This window comes from Erpetoichthys calabaricus, chromosome 3, assembly GCF_900747795.2.
Source record: "Erpetoichthys calabaricus chromosome 3, fErpCal1.3, whole genome shotgun sequence".
NCBI classification, from domain to species: domain Eukaryota; kingdom Metazoa; phylum Chordata; class Cladistia; order Polypteriformes; family Polypteridae; genus Erpetoichthys; species Erpetoichthys calabaricus.
This window is the reverse complement of record NC_041396.2, coordinates 115,795,837-115,816,780: the sequence shown is the minus strand read 5'-3', so window position 1 is coordinate 115,816,780 and position 20,944 is coordinate 115,795,837. Positions and strand designations below refer to the sequence as shown.

At 38.1% G+C, this 20,944-nt stretch overlaps 1 protein-coding gene across 1 annotated transcript in view; it reads right to left on the bottom strand.

Moving 5' to 3' along the window:
* Positions 1 to 13,497: 13,497 nt before the first annotated feature.
* Positions 13,498 to 20,944, bottom strand: part of capn9 (calpain 9) — an 87,596-nt gene continuing 80,149 nt past the window's right edge. Inside the window, exons 19-20 of the mRNA XM_028797301.2 lie at positions 19,092 to 19,150; positions 13,498 to 15,549 (exon numbers count right to left, since the gene is read on the bottom strand). Coding sequence (XP_028653134.1) covers positions 15,523 to 15,549; positions 19,092 to 19,150 — 86 coding nt within the window. The 3' untranslated portion in view covers positions 13,498 to 15,522. The remainder of the gene's footprint in view (positions 15,550 to 19,091; positions 19,151 to 20,944) is intronic.

Genomic DNA, 20,944 nt, shown 5'->3' with positions numbered 1-20,944 from the left:
CAATATGATCCACATACCCAGAAAATGTCTGGCTTTGTGGATATGGGGGATGGAGCGAATGAAACAGATGTGGCCACAGAGGCTCTTGTTTTTATGGTGGTTGGCCTACAAGGCCATTGGAAGGCTCCAATTGCATACTACCTGATCAACTCCCTGTTGCCAGAGACACAAAAGGTGCCACTTGTTCATGCATTGGAGGAACTGCATGAGCAGGGAATAACAGTGTTGTCTGTTACAATGGATGGACATGCCTCCAATGTCAGCATGTGTAACCACCTTGGATGCCAGCTAAAGGTCAACCCTGGTGAACCATTAAAAACTTTTTTTGCACATCCAGTGACTGGTGCGAAGGTGTTTGTGATGATGGATCCTTGCCACGTTTTGCAGTTGGCATGAAATATGTTGCAAGGCCTACAGTCCAATAAGCAGCACCACCGGCCAGATCAACTGGACATACATAGTTCATCTGAATGATGTCCAAACAAAAGAATGACTGCATGCTGTCAACAAAATCACAGACAAGCATGTGAATTTTGATTCACAGAAAATGAAGGTGTTCGTGGCTGTGCAAACACTGAGTCGCTCTGTGACAGTAGCTCTGCTCATATTGAGGGACCTCGGCTATTCACAGTTTCAACACTGTGAAGCAACAGCTGAATTCATTGAGGCAATGTTACATGTAAACTTTAATAACCATGAAGCAAATAGTGAAAAACATTGATGCTATATTTTAGTATTTAGCTAATGATAAATGGAAACATGTTATTTATGCTGATGATTCAGATTCCTTCTGTTATAATGCATATATTTGCTTTTAGATGATTGGCAGGCTCTTTGACATCATAAACAGTCGCAATCCCTATGCCAAAGGTTTCAAAACTCCACTGAGTTCTTTGAATTGGGTAGAGAGAGTAGAGTTTTCGTTGAGAGGCAGGAACTACTTGATGAGTTTGGTGATGAAAGATGGCACACCCCTTCACCGATCAAAGAGGTTTTAGGAAATAGTGAAGCTTTTGTTTTCATGATGAGTTTATAAGTTCATGACATCAAGTTCATATGATGTTATTTCAAGGCTGGGAGAAATGGACAAAATAATTTTTTTGACCAAAACACCTCTATCAATATTCAAAGAATATTGTAGAGATGGCTATTGATGCTTTCATTTATGTTCATACAGTACCAGTCAAAAGTTTAGGTGTGCATTTTGTGTTTATTTATTTTTTTTAACTGAAGAAAAACAAGCTATGTTTCAAAACAGACAACAAGTGCTCAACACATATGGGAACTCTTTCAGGACTGCTGGAAGGAATTCTTTTACTTTAGCTTTGTGTACACTTATTTTGTTTACTTCATAGCCCCATCTGTGTTATATCATATTTTCAGTCATAAAAATAGCCCCATAAAGAGTAATTGTCTACACGTTTGACTGGTATTACATTACTAATCCTACTGTGTTTTCTTTTCCTGCATGTTGCATCATAAGTTCATATGATGCTCTGTTCTCTGCTTCTAATGTTGTTGCAGTCTGCTGTTTTTTTGTTTTTGTTTTTCCAGTTCTTTGAGGTGTCATAATGGCAGTATGGCATCATGACACCTACAGTATGCTATATGTATGGCAGTGCCCATAATTTCAACATTGGCCAGTTCTGTTTTATTTTTTTCTAGTTGTCTTATATTGTGCGCTCTTGAAGTATCTTGGTTTACAGTGATAATATTGACAAAACATTTTGTTCTGAAGTTACCTATCTGTTGTGGGGTTCATCATCAACATTGACACCCTGATGATGATGATTCCAGAACTGCTTCAGTGTCGGCGATACATCTGCACCTATCGTTTCAGTCAAGACCACTTAGAGCTCCCATTTAATTCAATCAGGGCATCGGGTAGGTATTTTAGAATTTAGTTTTATTTATTTAACCACTTACCATTTTGTGTGTACAGTGGTGTGAAAAACTATTTGCCCCCTTCCTGATTTCTTATTCTTTTGCATGTTTGTCACACAAAATGTTTCTGATCATCAAACACATTTAACCATTAGTCAAATATAACACAAGTAAACACAAAATGCAGTTTGTAAATGGTGGTTTTTATTATTTAGGGAGAAAAAAAAAATCAAAACCTACATGGCCCTGTGTGAAAAAGTAATTGCCCCCTGAATCTAATAACTGGTTGGGCCACCCTTAGCAGCAATAACTGCAATCAAGCGTTTGCGATAACTTGCAATGAGTCTTTTACAGCGCTCTGGAGGAATTTTGGCCCACTCATCTTTGCAAAATTGTTGTAATTCAGCTTTATTTGAGGGTTTTCTAGCATGAACCGCCTTTTTAAGGTCATGCCATAGCATCTCAATTGGATTCAGGTCAGGACTTTGACTAGGCCACTCCAAAGTCTTCATTTTGTTTTTCTTCAGCCATTCAGAGGTGGATTTGCTGGTGTGTTTTGGGTCATTGTCCTGTTGCAGCACCCAAGATCGCTTCAGCTTGAGTTGACGAACAGATGGCCGGACATTCTCCTTCAGGATTTTTTGGTAGACAGTAGAATTCATGGTTCCATCTATCACAGCAAGCCTTCCAGGTCCTGAAGCAGCAAAACAACTCCAGACCATCACACTACCACCACCATATTTTACTGTTGGTATGATGTTCTTTTTCTGAAATGCTGTGTTCCTTTTATGCCAGATGTAACGGGACATTTGCCTTCCAAAAAGTTCAACTTTTGACTCATCAGTCCACAAGGTATTTTCCCAAAAGTCTTGGCAATCATTGAGATGTTTCTTAGCAAAATTGAGACGAGCCCTAATGTTCTTTTTGCTTAACAGTGGTTTGCGTCTTGGAAATCTGCCATGCAGGCCGTTTTTGCCCAGTCTCTTTCTTATGGTGGAATCGTGAACACTGACCTTAATTGAGGCAAATGAGGCCTGCAGTTCTTTAGACGTTGTCCTGGGGTCTTTTGTGACCTCTCGGATGAGTCGTCTCTGCGCTCTTGGGGTAATTTTGGTCGGCCGGCCACTCCTGGGAAGGTTCACCACTGTTCCATGTTTTTGCCATTTGTGGATAATGGCTCTCACTGTGGTTCGCTGGAGTCCCAAAGCTTTAGAAATGGCTTTATAACCTTTACCAGACTGATAGATCTCAATTACTTCTGTTCTCATTTGTTCCTGAATTTCTTTGGATCTTGGCATGATGTCTAGCTTTTGAGGTGCTTTTGGTCTACTTCTCTGTGTCAGGCAGCTCCTATTTAAGTGATTTCTTGATTGAAACAGGTGTGGCAGTAATCAGGCCTGGGGGTGGCTACGGAAATTGAACTCAGGTGTGATACACCACAGTTAGGTTATTTTTTAACAAGGGGGCAATTACTTTTTCACACAGGGCCATGTAGGTTTGGATTTTTTTTCTCCCTAAATAATAAACACCATCATTTAAAAACTGCATTTTGTGTTTACTTGTGTTATATTTGACTAATGGTTAAATGTGTTTGATGATCAGAAACATTTTGTGTGACAAACATGCAAAAGAATAAGAAATCAGGAAGGGGGCAAATAGTTTTTTCACACCACTGTATGTATGTACAGTATATCTGTCTGTTTCCATAAAGGTTTGCTTATGACTATTTGTGTACCATGGTGACTTGTTTTGAGCAGTCATATCTATGCTGTGTTACCATGGTAATTGCATTGTCTTTATAATATCATCAGACTGACAGCTGTGATTGATCGACTTTGTGGGGACAGACAGACTAGCATGTAAATCTATCACTTTGTACAATTTATGAAGCCAAACTCTTACTAGCAGTGCAGTTTTTTTTTCTTTCTCAAGAAATTCAACTGAAAAAGAGTAAAGATCTGTAAAAGTGTTGCCTGTGTGTTTTAGGGGGCTGGAATAACAATCCTTCAGCTGGTCAGTTCCAGGCCATTTTCCATCGTCTCATGGTTCGGTGTGGTGCCACTCCAAGCAAATCTGGAAACGTGGCAGCACAGGATGAGACTGTCTTCCTGTCTGCTGTTGAGATGTCCTCTGCACCAGTAGCAGCAAAAGAAGAGCTTCCATTCCCTTTTGCAAATATCCCTGCAATTGTGTGTGACCATAGCTACTTACCAACCCGCTTTGGTGGCCTCATGGAAAATGCCCTTGTTTACATCTCAGGGTTTGTCGTTTGACAGATTTTGAGAAAGATATCCTGTGATGTGTGCCATGCTAGTTTTGTTACAGATGCTGTACCGGCATCATATGATCAAAGTTACCACTTGCTCACATTAAGAAACAAAGCAGGTGTGATGATTCCTTCTGAGGGTACAGTCAAGGTGGTCAAAGTAGCTGAGCGTGTTATCTGACAGTCGACATTTGGGCAAGCTGTCAGTGTATCATTGATCAATCAGTTTGTTCAGGCTGAGATTGGTTCAGATGAGGTGTTTTTTCTCAAGGAGCACATTGAGGAAACACAGTTTGCAATTGACAACCATCATTTCATGATCATGTCTTTAGTTGTGTCTGTCTTCCACAAACTAAGGCTGCACCATATTGCCAGACTGAATACTCTCAAATTACAGAGTGGCAACACACGGAAAAAGCTATGTAAGACAGTTCTGTTTCAAGGATTTTAGATCCTATCCTGTATATATTTAAGTAACCACATTGTGTGTGTGTGTGTGAGAAAGAGAGATTGAGAGAGGAATGAGTGAAATGTTTTCAGAAATTATTAAGCCAATTTGTATACAATAAAATTTATTTTAATTTTGTCATTGAGTGTATCATTTTACTGTTAAAAGAAAGACCAGACTGCCAGGTGCAGTCTTACTATTTTGACTTTCAGACATTGGACAAGTTTTTGTCTCAGTAATTTCCATTATTAGTGTACAAATGGATATAAATAATTGCATTTAAATGATTCACCAAAATCTGTTGTATGTAAAGGATACTGTTTTAAACATTATTGTTTTTTCATCAGAAAACCCGGTTTCCACATCTACCTGTATTAGTTTAAATGGCACTTTTGCCCCTCGCAATATGGCTGACACACTGACGTATTGTGTCGACTGGGAAACACAGTGAATGCGAGGTCTATCTATATATGTCTATGGTGTTCACTAAGTGCCGTGTCTGTGAATGCTGATCTTAGAGTTCCTTTTTTTACCACCTTCTCCAGTAGTCCCGCCCCTTCAGGCAGGTGACCACGTGTATGAGATATACTGTATATTTGTTTGTGGTAAATAAAATAGTGATGTGCCTTGGGATGATTTTGGTTACAAAAAGCGTGCCACTACAGAAAAAAGGTTGGGAAACAGTGATCTAGACAATAGTATGTGGCTATTTTTATTTGTCAGGCTTAGTGAAATGACTCAGTTTAATCAGAAAGTAATTAAGACATTTTCACGCCTGAAGGAAAGGAGGACAAAATTTTTGTTCAAGGCAATATAGGTATCCTGATCATAAATGCAGAATAAAATTTAGGTTGTACTTGTCCTGTTGGTGTAGTACAAGACAGGTTGGGGGTGAGTTATGTTTTAAGATGTGCGGATCTGTGGATCTTGCAATGTGAATTTGTGCTCAGGTGAGGTAAGCCTGGCAAACCTACATAGGACTGGGCAGACTGGCAGCAAGTGTAGAATAAAATTAGGATGGGAATGACTCTTTGGGTGTGGTTCAGGTGTGTGCGATATTGGCAAAAAATTAAATCTTTATTTTCTGGAACTTTGATAACGATATTTAGACAATATTTTTCATCCTTTAAAAATGAGCTTGTAAAAAGTCTTATCGATCTTATCTATTTACTTAAAACTGAAGTAAAATAACATAAAAACATTAAAATCACCAGTCAAAGTGTTACTGAGATAAAACAGGGCAAGTATAAGTACAAGTGGCCTACAGGATTTACACAAAAAAACTAAGTCCAATAAAACAATTCTAATGAGAGCATTTTAAATAGACACTTGATGTAAACAAGATATAAATCCAAAAGGAATAAAATACTAATCATAATTGAACTATAGGGCATGAACATTATAGTCTGGATAAACATAAACTGCTGTGCTGCAAGGTGAATTATGCAGCATACAAGCAAGAACCAAAATCTAACACACTGTACTATAGTGTAAAAATACAAAGTTTTTTCAAATACTGGACAGGAAAAAAAATAGAGCATTTGTAAACAAGATCTTTCATATTTAACACAAAGATACAAAAAAAAAAACCAAACCTTTAACATTTTTAAACAAATGACTAACTTCAAACTTGGTCCAATATTGCACAAAGATAAAGAAAAAAATAAAACAATTGTAAAATTCTACTGAGAAAACTTCAAGTTGTGCAACAGAAACACCAGTCTGTCCACAGCATTATGGCTTCAGAGCAGCACGATTACCTGTTAAAACATTTCCTCCTGTGCTGAAAGCCCTCTCACAAGGGCTCCTTGAAGCAGGGATGCACAGATACTTTCTTGCATGTTTCACCACTCTGAGGAAATTTACGTCTTGTCTTTTCCACCACTCATGTGGATTTACATCCTTATCTACCTCTGGTATCATCAGGTAGCTCTTGATCTATTTTTCAGTGGCAGTGCACAGATACCCACCTTTTCTGATCCTGTGATTTTTTAGAAATAGCTGCCAAAAGACTTTTTTTTTTCTTTTTTGCTCCCTCCCTTGTGTCATCACCTGCTCCAACATCTGCAGGAGTTTGGTGAGGAGACAGGGATCTCTGCAGCTGTTTTAAGTTATGAAAGAAAAAAATGTGCTTTGGAATCAAGACAGTTTGCGACCAATAGGTATATGCTTCTTACAGAAATAAGCATAATCCTTTCAAAAGAATTATGCAATTTGCAATTTGTTTGAATGGATTAATGATTTGTCCAGATTTTTTTTTTTTTTTGGTCTGACACCTACAGGGCTTTGTAGTTTGCAGATTGCCATTTGTTAAACAACATCAGTCTTTTCAAAGCCACCTCCATTTCTTGCAATTGCAAAAGATCTAATAACAGGAGAGAATACCAGAGGAGTGTATGGGTACATTGTAATTGTATGGGTAATTGTACTGGAAATGTTGCTGCCAGAATCCGTGAGTGCAGAAACTGTGTGCCTATTTACCACCACCACCTCATCATGCGGTAGAGACAGAGGATTAGCAAAAAAACAGTACTTCTCTCCTAACACCCAACTGCAGCCCATAGGCTTGCCAAAGTGGGGGCAGTTGGGGATGGTATGTCCCCGCTCCCTGCACTTGATGCAATGGGGAGGGGTCATCTACCTTTCCTTTGGCTGTACCACCAATTCCGTAGGGTGAGCTAAGGATTACTGACATGTCCCTGATGTGACTTGTGGCAATCAGCAGAGCGTTTCAAATGCTCAAGGGCTACTATCAATGAATCAAGATTTTTATGTTCCTGTGCCCAGACTGGCCAGTCAAGGTTTTCAGGGATGGCATTCACCAGAAGGTCACATGTGACCATTTCTGTGATAGTCTTTGCTGAGTTAATTTCTGGCTTTAGCCATAACCCAGCTGTGTCCCACAATTCATATGCCTGTGAATGGGAAGGCCTGACCCGGTCAAATACCCATTCATTTTATGCTCTCGCCTGCAAGTATACAGTTCATAATTGAAAAAGCAATTTACAACAATTAAGGATTATGGGGTTGTTGAAAGCCATTCATGCCAAGTTTCGGTATTCATTTTACATTAGACCCCACTACCAGCCTTTGTTACGTTCTATACTGTAATAAGCATTTGGTTGCCCAAAATGTACATACATGTAGGGTTTTCTTTTATCCAAAGGCTGTCATTTTAGCAAGCCTAGGCAGAAGCAGATTAATTTTATTTATTTGTTACATTTTGATGAAATAAATATGTTACCAAGTTAGACTCCTTCAATTAATATGTTAAATCTTTACATACACATTCATAGATTTCCAAGTCCACTTAATCCCGTTCAGAGTTGTGGGAACCCACGCCTACCCTGATGGCATTGCCAACAAGTCTATTTATTGCAGGCCCCACTCACCTATACAGCAACCTTGTGCTAAATTCATTTCAATAATTTTTTTCCTTACATCAAGCAATGTTAATCATCAGAATGAAAAAGAGAAAATAGGTTTTTAGAATTTGTTTGCAAATTTATTAGAAAAAAAGCCTAACTATTACATTGGCACAAGCATTCAGACCCCTTGGTATTATCACTGAGATGTTTCTACCCCTTGTAGTCCACCTGTAGTCAATTCAGTTGAGTCACATAGTTAGGAAAGGCACATGCCTGTCTATATTAAGACCAATGGTTGGCAATATATATCAGAGCAAAAACCAAGCTATGAGGTCAAAGGAAAACACAAGTGTGTTGAAGCACAGATCTGGGGAAGGCTACAAAAAATATCAGCACAACAGAAGGTTCCCAAGAGCAAAGTTGCCTTCAAAATTCTTAAACAGACGAAGGCTGGAACAACCATGACTCTTCCTAGAGTTGACCATCTTGCTAAATTGAGCAATCATGGGAGAAAGGCCATGGCAAGAGAACTGACTATGAAACCACTGGTCACTGGAATGGAAACTGTCCGTCAAGGCCATGTACATGTATAGTCTGAGCACCTATGTCATGGCATGTCAATTAGACCAAAAGTTCTTTGAGAACATGACTAGTGACTTGATCATGTACTGTGAGTAGTTGCTTGCCTACAAGTTCTGAATATTGCACAGTGTATGCCCAGAATAATTGCTGTGACACACTCTGCTTTTTATTTTACTCTTTCCTCTTCTCTGTCACAGCATTTTGCCATTGTCAAACAATAAAATTATATCATAATCAAATTTTATTTGTCACATGCAATTATACACACAGTGCAATATGTAGTGAAATGTTTAGTTACTAAAATCCAAGAATGATATAAAAGAGAATAAACATTAAAAATCAATATGTACAATGACAACATTCATAATAAATAACAAGAACAATTAATTTTTTTATAACCCAAAATCACACAAAGAATGCCTCAATGGGCTTTAACAGGCAATTTTTAATTGACAGCCCCCAGCTGCTTCAATCTCTAACAAAACATAGAAAGAACTAAAAATCCTTGCAGAAAAACGAAGAAACCTTGGGATGGGAAATTCAAAGAGAAATCTCCTTCCAGGTAAATTTTTCATGCAGTGGTTGTCAAAAATATGGTAAATACAATACATAAAACAGAACACAAGTGGTCTTCTTCTCTGAGCTAGATAGCCAATCTGCCATTGCCACCTCAGAAATGTAACATAGTAATACAATATAATTTCTTCTTGCACACAGCTCCTCACAAAGTGTAGGCACAGAGTGCCATAACAAGAATACATTATAACAATCAATAAATGCAGAGCTAGCACAGATATACAACCCCAAATCAGAAAAAGTTGGGACAGTGTGGAAAATGTGAATAAAAAAAGAAAAAAGCAAGTTATAAATTCTCCTCACATTTTATTTCATTGCAGACAGTATGAACACAAAATAATTCATGTTTTTTTTTTGTCAACATCATTTGATTTGTAAATAAATATCCATTCTTGCCATTTAGGTTTGCAACACATTTCAAAAAAAGTTGGGACAGTACAGCATTTACCACTTTGTACAGTTCCCCTGTCTTTTAACAACACTTAAAAGACGTTTAGGCATTGAAGAAATCAAGTGACTAAGTGTTGCAGGTGTTAGTTTGTCCCATTCTTCCTGCAAACAACGTTTTAGGTGCGCAACAGTACGGGGTCTTCGTTGACGCATTTTTCATTTCAAAATGCGCCAAACATTCTCTATAGGAGACAAATCAGGGCTGCAGGCAGGCCAGTCAAGCATCCGCACCCTCTTCTTACGCAGCCATGCCTTTGTTATGCGCGCAGTATGTGGTTTGGCATTGTCTTGCTGAAATAAGCATAGGCGTCCCTGGAAAAGACGTCGTCTTGAAGGCAGCATTTGTTCCTCCAAAACTGAGATATACTTCTCAGCATTGATGGTGCCATCGCAGAAGTGCAAGTTACCTTTGCCGAAGGCACTGACACAACCCCATACCATGACAGACCCTGGCTTTTGGACTTGTATCTGGTAACAGTCTGGATGGTCCTTTTCCTCTTTGGTCCGCAGCACACGGCGTCCATTTCTTCCAAAAAAGATGTGAAAACCCGATTCGTCTGACCACAATACATGTTTCCACTGCACAATGGACCATCCCAGATGCCTCCGAGCCCAGAGAAGTCGACAGCGCTTCTGGACACTATTTATGTAGGGCTTCCTTTTGGCACAGTACAGTTTTAGCTGGCATTTCCTAATGTAACTACGTACTGTAGTGCTTGAGAGTGACTTCCTGAAATAGTCCTGAGCCCACGCAGTTATATCATTTATTGATGAATGACGGTTTTTAATGCAGTGCCGTCTGAGGGCTCGGAGATCACGGCCATTAAGTTTAGGCTTGCGCCCTTGGCCTTCGTGCACGGTAATTTCTCCAGATTCCCTGATTCTTTTCACTATGTTATGCACTGTAGAGGGAGAAATGCCCAAATCTCTTCCTATCTGTCTTTGAGAAACGTTTTTCTTCATCATTTCAAAGATTTTTGCCCTCACTTGGTGGCAAACTGGCGATCCTCTGCTCATCTTTGCTCCTAAAGGAGTAGGCCTTTCCTCGATGCTGCTTTTGTACCGAATCATGATTGCAACCACCTGTTAACATCACCAGTTTCAAATCACATCATTATTTACCTCATTACTACCCCTTAATTGCCCCCATCCCAACTTTTTTTGAAATGTGTTGCAAGCCTGAATGGCAAGAATGGATATTTATTTACAAATCAAATGATGTTGACAAAAAAAAACATGAATTATTTTGTGTTCATACTGTCTGCAATGAAATAAAATTTGAGGAGAATTTATAACTTGCTTTTTTCTTTTTTTATTCACATTTTCCACACTGTCCCAACTTTTTCTGATTTGGGGTTGTAGATACAGATTTGTTAAAATACACAGAGAACAAGGTAGACACTGATTAACGTAAATGGAAACCAACAATATCTGTTGTGAAGGATGGCCCGTGTCCATACGCGGCCAGGACGCCCTTGGGATGGAATTACTGGGGGGAAGAACATACATGGGGCATAATCTCCCCAAGAGTGCAAGATGGCAGTAAGCCCAGGCTTGAATCCCTGCATGGGTGCCCACGAGGCATGCTGGTAATTGTAGTTTAGCTGGGATCCCTGAGGGTTGCCAGGCGGATCTGCAAGATTTGGGAGTCCTTACTCCATAGGGCTCCAACCTCACCTGGAAGTGCTTTGGAGTGGCAGCGTCATGTCACCAGAAGCACTCCCGGGGATTAAAAGGAGGATAAATGGAGCTGCCTGCCTCACAAGGACAAGCCAAAGACAGGTAGAAGGTGGATGAAGCTTGAGAGGAGGAGTGGATAAGGCAGTGGAAGATTGACCAAGAGAACAAAAGACAAAAAGTGTATTATAATAGTGCTTTATTGTACTTGTAGCTGTAGTTGTGGGAAATGTTTGTTGTGAAGTGTTTTCCCACAATAAAAGGCTCTTGGTGATTTTAACTTGTGTTCATGCCTGCTTATGTTGGGGAGCTGGAGCACCCCCTGGTATTCACACTGTCCATTAGGTAAGTGTAGAACTTATGGTCAGTTGACAATGGAAGAGATGAAATTGCAAGAAAAAGAGTCAAAGACAAAGTCAGACACAGTCAGAGTCCTGGAGTCCGCGGCGATTTAGAATCATCTTCTAGCTGATGATTCTAATACTTCGTTATCTGAGGTGACTTTACCACATGCAGAAAAATAACTTGTCTATAGAACCTGTGGCACCAATATAAGAGGAATAGCAATTGGGCATCACATAGCTCAAAGTACTGTCATCATTTAAGATGTAGATGGACCATGGATAGAGGTTCCTCTTCAGTCTCTGTAAGCTGGTCTTCAGGCAGCTGTAGCAGTTCCTGACCATAGCACAAAGAGGATGCCATTGTTGGGATTGTTGGTATTACTAATAATTTTCTTTGCACTGGTCTGACATGGCTTGGTATAGATATTCTAGAAATTAGAGAGTGCACACCCAGCGATGCAGAGCCTTGCAGTCCTGCAGCATGCTGTTTCCAAACCAGGCAGTAATACTTTCTGTCAGGATGCTTTCAATAATGGATATGTAGATATATTTTAGTATCTGGAAGGGTAGCCTAAAATCCCGATGGCATCTGAAGTGCTTTTTTCTCCAAGGTGTCAGGTCCCCTGTGATGTGCACACTGAGGTACCTGAAACTGTCTACCCTCTCCACTGAAGAACTGTGAATTCTGAGGGGGTGATATGACATCTTTTGTTTTCTCCCAAAGTCTACAATCAGCTCCTTTGTCTTGCTGACATTCAGGAGAAGACTGTAGTCCTGACACCTGTATGACAGATTCTCCATTTCATCCAGGTAAGCCTGCTCATTCTTGTTAGAGATCAGGCCCACAGCAAATGTGACCATGATGTTAGAGTCATGAGCAGTCATGCAGTCATACATATAGAAGGAGTATAACAGAGGACTCAGAATACAGCCCTGTGGAGCGTCTGTATTAAGAGTGAGGTATGATGAAGTGTGGCCACCCACTCAAACCACCTGGGGTCTACCTGTTGAGCAGTTAAAATAAACAGTTGTGCAGCCAAGTGTTAAGACACAACGGTTAAAGGCCTACAATAGTCTATAAATAGCATTCACACATTATTCCTTCTCGTATTGTCCAGGTTTGGCCAGTACTGCATGCAGAATCAAGTTGATGGCATCATCCATGGATCTATGGGAACGATATGCAAATTGTAATGGATCTAGTTCTTTGTGCAGTGAAGAGCATTTGTAATAAGATCTGTTATTGGTAAGGATTAGTTTCTAATTAGGCACTCAGGTAGGAACAAAAACCTGCAGCCACTACAAACCCTCCAGGACCAACTTGCTCTAGACAACCGTTTTGTGCCTAATCCTCTCAATACTTCTTTATGGGGTGTTGACAAATCTTGCTGTTAATGCTAGCCCAAGCCTTGCCAACTATTTCTTCTCAAAATTGTCAGATCATGCTAAGTCCAGGTATTTTCACTATGCTTTCACCTCCTTGAACATCCATTTGCCTCTTTACCATAATTATTTTGTTGCAGGGGTTGCCACAAAAATACTCCTTACTCCTAAGCCAAGGGAGCTTTGTGCTAAACTAAAAGGTTTTACTTAACCCATTAATAGTATTAACTGAACATTGAATGTCAGAAGCTTCTTCAATAACTACAAGCATGGTGTGGTTTGTCTGCAGTGAATATTCTCTGCCAAAGGTTAATTTATAGTGTCTTTTAACAGTGAAACCTTGCCTGATGCAATTCTACTGAAAAAGCTATTTATCTGAAAAAATAATTGCATTAACTTCCCTTTTTCTCTTTTGATGTGCAGTATATATACAAGTTATTAATGTGTTGAAGAGTGTTCAGGTTTATATTTTAAGCAAATAATACTGTTGAACATTAAAAACATAATTATAAGAAACAATTGAAAGAACCTTATTTAAAATACTTTATTTTTTCTCTCCTGATTACATGAACTATTTTTTATCAAAACTCTATTGTCAAGTCAAGATTTCTAATTACAAACCCAAAGTTTCACATGTAAAATTTTTATGAAGATAATAGAAAAGTAGACGTGAGGTAAATCTTGAGAAAGAAAATTGCATATTGATGGCATTGTTATATAAATACTAAATTTGAAAAGCATATATAAAATGTCATTGTGAGTGAAGAGTGAAGAAACCAACATGATCCAAATGGAAGAATGAAAGTTTATTTTATGGACAGTGATAAAACTGTGAGGTGGATATAATGAATGATTCTAGGTAATGGTTACAAAACTACAACTTCTACTTTCCCCTTGTTATTAGCCTTGGTTTAAACCACATTGAATTTATTTCAATAGGGTCCTTTGGCTATTTTAATACTTCTTGGGTTTATGGCAGTAAGAGAAGAAAGGCACAGTCCCAAGCCCCTAAAATTGACACCGTTTTAGTGCAGTATGTCTTTGATTCACAGTGATTCTAAACACAAATGCATTAGACTTTACATTCACTGGTCACATTGGGATGACCACAGTATGTACTTTTCAAATAGACATCCTGAATTTGTCCTTGGTCATTGGAACTTCCAGAATAAAAGGGAAAGCTTTACCTCACAGTGCAGGAAGATTAACTTAAAGAGGGAGGATTAAATGACTTAATTTAATTTAAATCAAATCAAGTTTCAAAGTAGGTCTATATAGTCCTTATTGGTATCTGCCTGACAACCATTATGTACTTGTTTGTTTTGTTTTTTTTAGCTCTGAATTTTTAACATCTACATGAGGAATCTCAAACTCCAGTCCTATAGGGCCACAGTGGCTGCAGGTTTTCATTCTGACTCTTTTCTTAATTAGGGACCGGTTTTTGCTGCTAATTACCTTATTTTGAATCCATTTTAATTGACTTGCTCTTGAAGACTCAGACCCAATAATTATGTATTTGTCCTTAATTAGCAGCTAAACAATAATGAGATACAAAATGAACCAAAACATGACCAGCAAACTGTGACCATCATACAATATCTTAAAATAAAAAAGGTGGAGGTCTCAGAAATGTTGGTTTGCTCAGGTCCCCAAAACATTGTAACAGTGCTCTTAGAAAAGTAAAGAAAAAATCAACAATTTTGAAAATGTGTGCTTTTGCACAATGAGAGCAGCAACAGGCCATGGAATTAAAGAATGAGTTTAATTAACAACAAGACCTGGCACCTGATTAAGCAACTGGTTGAAGTAAAATTTGTTGGAGTTTGAGGACCTGATTTAGCTGGTCTTCTACTGGCTCACTCACTTCACATTTCATTTCTGATTAAGGAAAGAAATTAAGCAATTCAGAGTGACGATGAAGAAATTCCGGGGAACAAATCTTAAAAAACAAGTCAATTAAAATGAATTCAAAAGAACTTAATTAGCAGCAAAAACAGTGCACTAATTAAGAAAAGGGTTAGAATGAAAACCTGCAGCCACTGCAGCCCCCCAGAACTGGAGTTTGAGATCCCTGATCTACAAGAAAGATGAAACAAGTGGAGGTAATGTAGTTTAATAACATCATAGTTTCAATAAGTATACTCTATTGATTACATTTAAAAAAATGATTATGTTCATCAACCTTATCCAAGCATCTTTTGGGCCGTACCATATTTCCCCCTTGATATATTTTAGTAAAATAGTTTTGTAAAGCTTTGAAAAGTTTGTATTATCATGTTAAAACAATCGTTTTTCTTCTCGGACTTTTGAAACATTGTCTTTAGCATTATAAATGCAGAACATAAAAATACACCTGCACAAGGACAATCAAGCACAATACAGGTGTTTTTAGTCAAGACTGCCTTAAGTAATTTAATGTTCTGTATTGGAAGTTTAATACAGTTTCTTTACCAAAACAAGAAAATAAAGCAATATTTGTGTCCTCATTCCCAATATTTAGAAATCTTGCTGAATGCAGAAATTTCTTCATGTCATCATCTTTTATTAGGCATTCATGGTTAAAGCCAGGAACTGTTGAAGAAAGAAAATAAATTGAAAAAAAAATGTCTAAGACAAGCAATGTATTTATGGCAATTATAAAAGATATACATGTCTGCTTCTTCATTGTTGGACTAGAGTAGATCAAAGATTTAAGGTAATGTCCCACCTTGAATGGGATCTATTTGATAGAGTTCACATGTGCTCCTTCCACATTCTCCATTCAGGGCAAAATTTCTTCAACCATTTAGCATGGCCTGAATAATTTAACGTACCCTTCCTGAATCATTGAAAACCTCACCATAACCTTGTGAGGCTCCTCATAAACCACCCTTTGAGGCTTTACTACATTTCTGCCATTTGTGGGCCCTCACATGAGCCATTACAATAGTTACTTCTTTCTATTTTTAGAGGTGTCACTCATCGCTTATTTAAACTAATTTCCTTCACTTTTGCTTTTCACCATTGGGCCTAATGGCTTTGCAATGATCAGCATATCAATCACTAAAATTACTTGTGAATGGGCACCAGTTGTTTCTGGCAGCATCATGTATTCTCTGGGTTAGGGAGTTCATTATATATTTCTTCCAGCTCTTCCCAAGTCCGCCTGCCATTGTATCTTAGTTACTACACATTGCATAAATTATATGAAAGCTCTGCTTTATTTTGACCAATCTCCTTTAGATCCTCACAAGTCCTAAATGTTGTCAGTCCAACAGGAAGCAATTGCCTTTTGGCCTCTTCTCACTACAGCTGTTAAGGTCCTGAACAAGGTTCAATCAGACTCCATGTAGATTTTAGTCTCAAGTGCTCTGACACTTATGTCTGTTATGGATATCAGTGTTAGGATGTGTGATGTGAAAGCCCTTTTCACTAAATTTGGATGTGATGATCCGACGGGTAAACTTACTTCCCATTAGCCAGCAAGGGATAATTTTCTACCTTTCTCTTTTTACTTCAATCTAGAGATTTTAGCCATGTAAGAAATATTGTTGAAAAGGACTTGAAAAAGTCTTGTCAACTTTCTTAAGCCAGTAGACTAACAGTTTCAGCTAATCCATTTTTATATTTAATGTTAGATGACTCAATATGTTGTAATATAGTACATCAGATAATCATGTAAATTGACCATATTTAACCTTTAGGTTTTCCTAGTGACAATTTTTCTTTGTTTTGTTTCAAATTGTTTTTCATGTTTATTGTTTTTGGTAATTCAGTGTCATATGTAGTCCACAGCAAGGCATGTGTGAAAGACAGATACTATAGATAATTAACGAAGAACAAGGAGCCACATACACTTCAGACTAACCTTAAAGCATTTTTGAAAGTTTGTGAAATGTGAAATATGTATTCTGTACAGGAGCAGGTGCTTTCACCTAGTCATGTTCCACTGACAATGTGCATGTTGTGCTGTTTTGCATGCAGACTGTCACACATTTAACTATGAGATGAGAATCTTCTTTTTCTTCTTTTGGCTGCTCCCATTAGGGGTTGCCACAGCAGATCATCTTCTTCCATATCTTTCTGTCCTCTGCATATTGTTCTGTTACATCCATCACCTGCATGTCCTCTCTCACCACATCCATAAACCTTCTCTTAGGCCTTCATCTTTTTCTCTTGCCTGGCAGCTCTATTCTTAGCATCCTTCTCCCAATATACCCAGCATCTCTCCTCTGCACATGTCCAAACCAACACAATCTCGCCTCTCTGACTGTCTCCCAACCATCCAACCTGAGCTGACCCTCTAATGTACTAATTTCTAATCCTGTCCGTCCTCATCATACCCAATGCAAATCATAGCATCTTTAACTCTGCCACCTCCAGCTCTGTCTCCTGCTTTCTGGTCAGTGCCACCATCTCCAACCCAAATAACATAGCTGGTCTCACTACCGTCCTGTAGACCTTCCCTTTCACTCTTGCTGATATCAGTCTGTCACAAATCACTCCTGACACTCTTCTTCACCCATTCCACCCTGCCTGCACTCTCTTTTTCACCTCTCTTGCACAATTTCCATTACTCTGTACTGTTGATCCCAAGTATTTAAACTCATATGAGATGAGAATCTAAACCTTTCAAAAGCTGACTCATGTGTCAATAGGATACCAGTGTTGTTACAGCTAAAAAGACTTGGCATAGCACAATTTTTAAGGTGATGCACTGACTACCAACCTATGTGCTGCCATTGTGTATTACAAAATTTGTTCCTTTGTCATTTTGATGGCTTGGATTCATTTTATTCTCTGTGTATCATCTGAGGCAAAGCTAAGGAGCTCAGGTAAAGATATTTTTGTTTAGAATTTGAACACCGAGGGAAACAACAAAAGCACTTACTTCACGGCTCACAAATTTTTTTTTCTTGTTGGATAAACAGAAAAGTGTTTACACTTTGACCAACTCCTGGCACAAAAAAAGTGTTGTATTGTTAAAAAGACCTATTGAGAAAACAATTGGTACATTCATATCAGAGGTCAGATTCTCTACTGGTAAAGCAAGGATTAGACCTATCTAGAAGGATGTCATGGTAGAGCTGCTGTCTAAATGGAAACAAGCCAGTTTAGGCAGATTACACACCAAGACTAGGCTGTACAGAAAACTATGTGAAAATAAAAAGTAGCAAAGAAGGATATATTTCAGCTTAAGCAATTTCAAATAGCATATCTCTGTTTGGCAAAATTATTTAACAAGTTAAATTAGCAGGGGTAAGTCAGTGGCTAGCCAAGAACATCCTATTATTCAGGAGTCTAAAAGCTGGCATGCTTGCACAATAATTTTAATCAGTATTATTTTTTGAAAGAAATTTATTACATCCATCCATCCATTATCCAACCCGCTATATCCTAACTACAGGGTTATGGGGGTCTGCTGGAGCAAATCCCAGCCAACACAGGGCGCCAGGCAGAAAACAAACCCTGGGCAGGGCACCAGCCCACCACAGAAGTTTATTACATTTAGGGTGAAAGTAAATTCAGGTCACACTAAGTAAGTCAGTAAGTCTGATTTTTTTTGTTGTTTCACTGATCATTTTTAATCATTTTTTGTAATGATTACGTTTATTATTCTGATGGTTTACTGTATCATTTTTTTTTCTTTTTTCTGGGTTTTGTTTTTTGTGTTTTTGACTATGGTACAGTAACTGCCATTTTGTGCCTACACTTACATGGCTGGAGCCATGTTATTTATTGTTGCTAAACTGGTTGCCTGTCATTGTTGAAATGACTCCACACAACTATGTACATCCAAGCTTTTGGCTTCAGTTCTAAACAGCAACTACTTGTAGTTAGAGTGATGGCTAAGGATTTTGAGCTTAATTTAAGACTATTAGCAACATATATTTGGACTGTAACTTTGGGAATACATTTCTCTCTTGTGTTAGTTGTTAGCCAGCTTTCTAGCTCTTGACTATCTCTTTTCCTGTTAATTTGATCTTTTTTTCATCTCTTGGGTTTTCCTACTTCTAATCTGTCTAGACATGCTTGTTTTCAAGGTGTTCATATCTCTTTGTATTGAATACTATATTACATTTTCATTCATAGAACCTTTTTATTCACTTAGGATTTTATTTTCATATACCTACCTGAGCCACATTAAGTGATATCTCTCCAGTTTGTCGTTTGTCCAATGCTTGAAATATTCCTGTGGATGAGAAAATATGTTTACATATATCTTTATTCAATACTTCAAAATATTGCTTATGAAATACAGTATGTGTATATAATATATTATGGGCTAATATAACTCATGTTTGAAATGCAGTGCTGTATTTTTAATTGTTGCTGTTCATGATTTCTGTTTAAATAGTTTATAATCCATTTTTTGATCAGTAAGCAATATGGATGATCATAAAGCATCATAGCAGCATACTTCAATTACCTGGTGGCCCATTCAGGGTTGCCACTTCCAGAAAAAAAGGCTTTTGCTCTTTATGACTCTGACCAGGACATTGAAGATATGGAAAATAGATGTAAGAATGAGTGTTTTTAATAAATGTTTTACTTATGCTAGTAGTGTTTTTCATCAGTCCAATGTTTTATCTATGGTTGGTTCCTGCCTTGTGCCTAATGTCTCTGATATCGGCTCCATCTCACTGTGACTCTTAATTGAAATATTCAGGTTCATAAGAAGGAGGGATGGTCTATATTTTTTTTTCAAAAGCAATTATTCTAAATGAATATGGTGTTAGGAAGTTTTATTTACATTGCACCATCTAACTGAGATTCATATTTGACTGTTTATGTTGAGGTATTCATATCACAACTAGCAATACACAGAGATCACATGATATATATATTAGGATCATCTGCTCACTTGCCTTGATGACTACACCTCACCTTTAAACTATGTTTTAACGTCGGCCTGCTTTTCTCCATAACAGTAAGCCATTGATATTCTCACCTCTCATCTTAAGCCCAAAACACATCCAGCAGGTACATCCCATTATAGTCTCATCCAGGAACCATTTTAAAATGATCAATAGCTACTGGGTTTAAGGCAATTGTCAGCATGTGACATTCCTTTTATCGTTTTTCATCCTATAAATGTTGGCCTGAAGTGTGGTCAGTTTCTCAGGCCTTCTCATTTATTTTAGAACTGACAAATTTGGTCTTTTGATGTTAGCTGTGTTATGTTTAAAAAAACTTTATCCAACTGTGCCAATCATGTTTGTCTCTTTGTTCCCATTTAAAGTTACTTAATGTAGGCAAGTGTCCAACACCCTGGATGCACTGGAAGCAGTTGTGGAAAAGAGGATGATGGCAAAAATGAGATGCCATCATGAAAAATCCCTTCAATCCTCTCCAGGAGGTGCTCTCTTGGAGAACTTTTAGCCACAGGCTCATTCCACCACATTATGCTAAGAAGCGCCTCTGGGAATCTTTTCTGCCCACTGCAATTAGCCAATTCAGTACTTCCACCGGAATTTAGTTAGTTAATTTTCTATCTATCTATCTATCTATCTATCTATCTATCTATCTATCTATCTATCTATCTATCTATCTATCTATCTATCTATCTATCTATCTATCTATCTATCTATCTATTGATTGGATGTATTATCTGACCCGTGAGTGTGTATTCTTGTTTTTTATGTTTCTGCTACTGTATGCATTTGAATTTCCCCATAGGATTAATAAAGTTTTTCAAATCTATTCTAACACTAGCTTCTGGTTAGTGAATAGGGTATTGTGATGATTCTTATTCTGATCATAATAGATTATATTACTATCTTAACCTTGTTATTGGATGTGGTAATGATTCATAAGTGTCTGCAACCTTGGCTTTTTAAAATAGACTTTGAAGGAGGTAAGACAAGGGTTGAATAACTGCTGGTATCTGATGTTGGGGGGAAGTATTTCCATGTTGTTGGTACCCATACTGTGGTACAACTGTCAGGACTTTTATTACCATGTTCTGATTTCTTTGTCTTCCTGT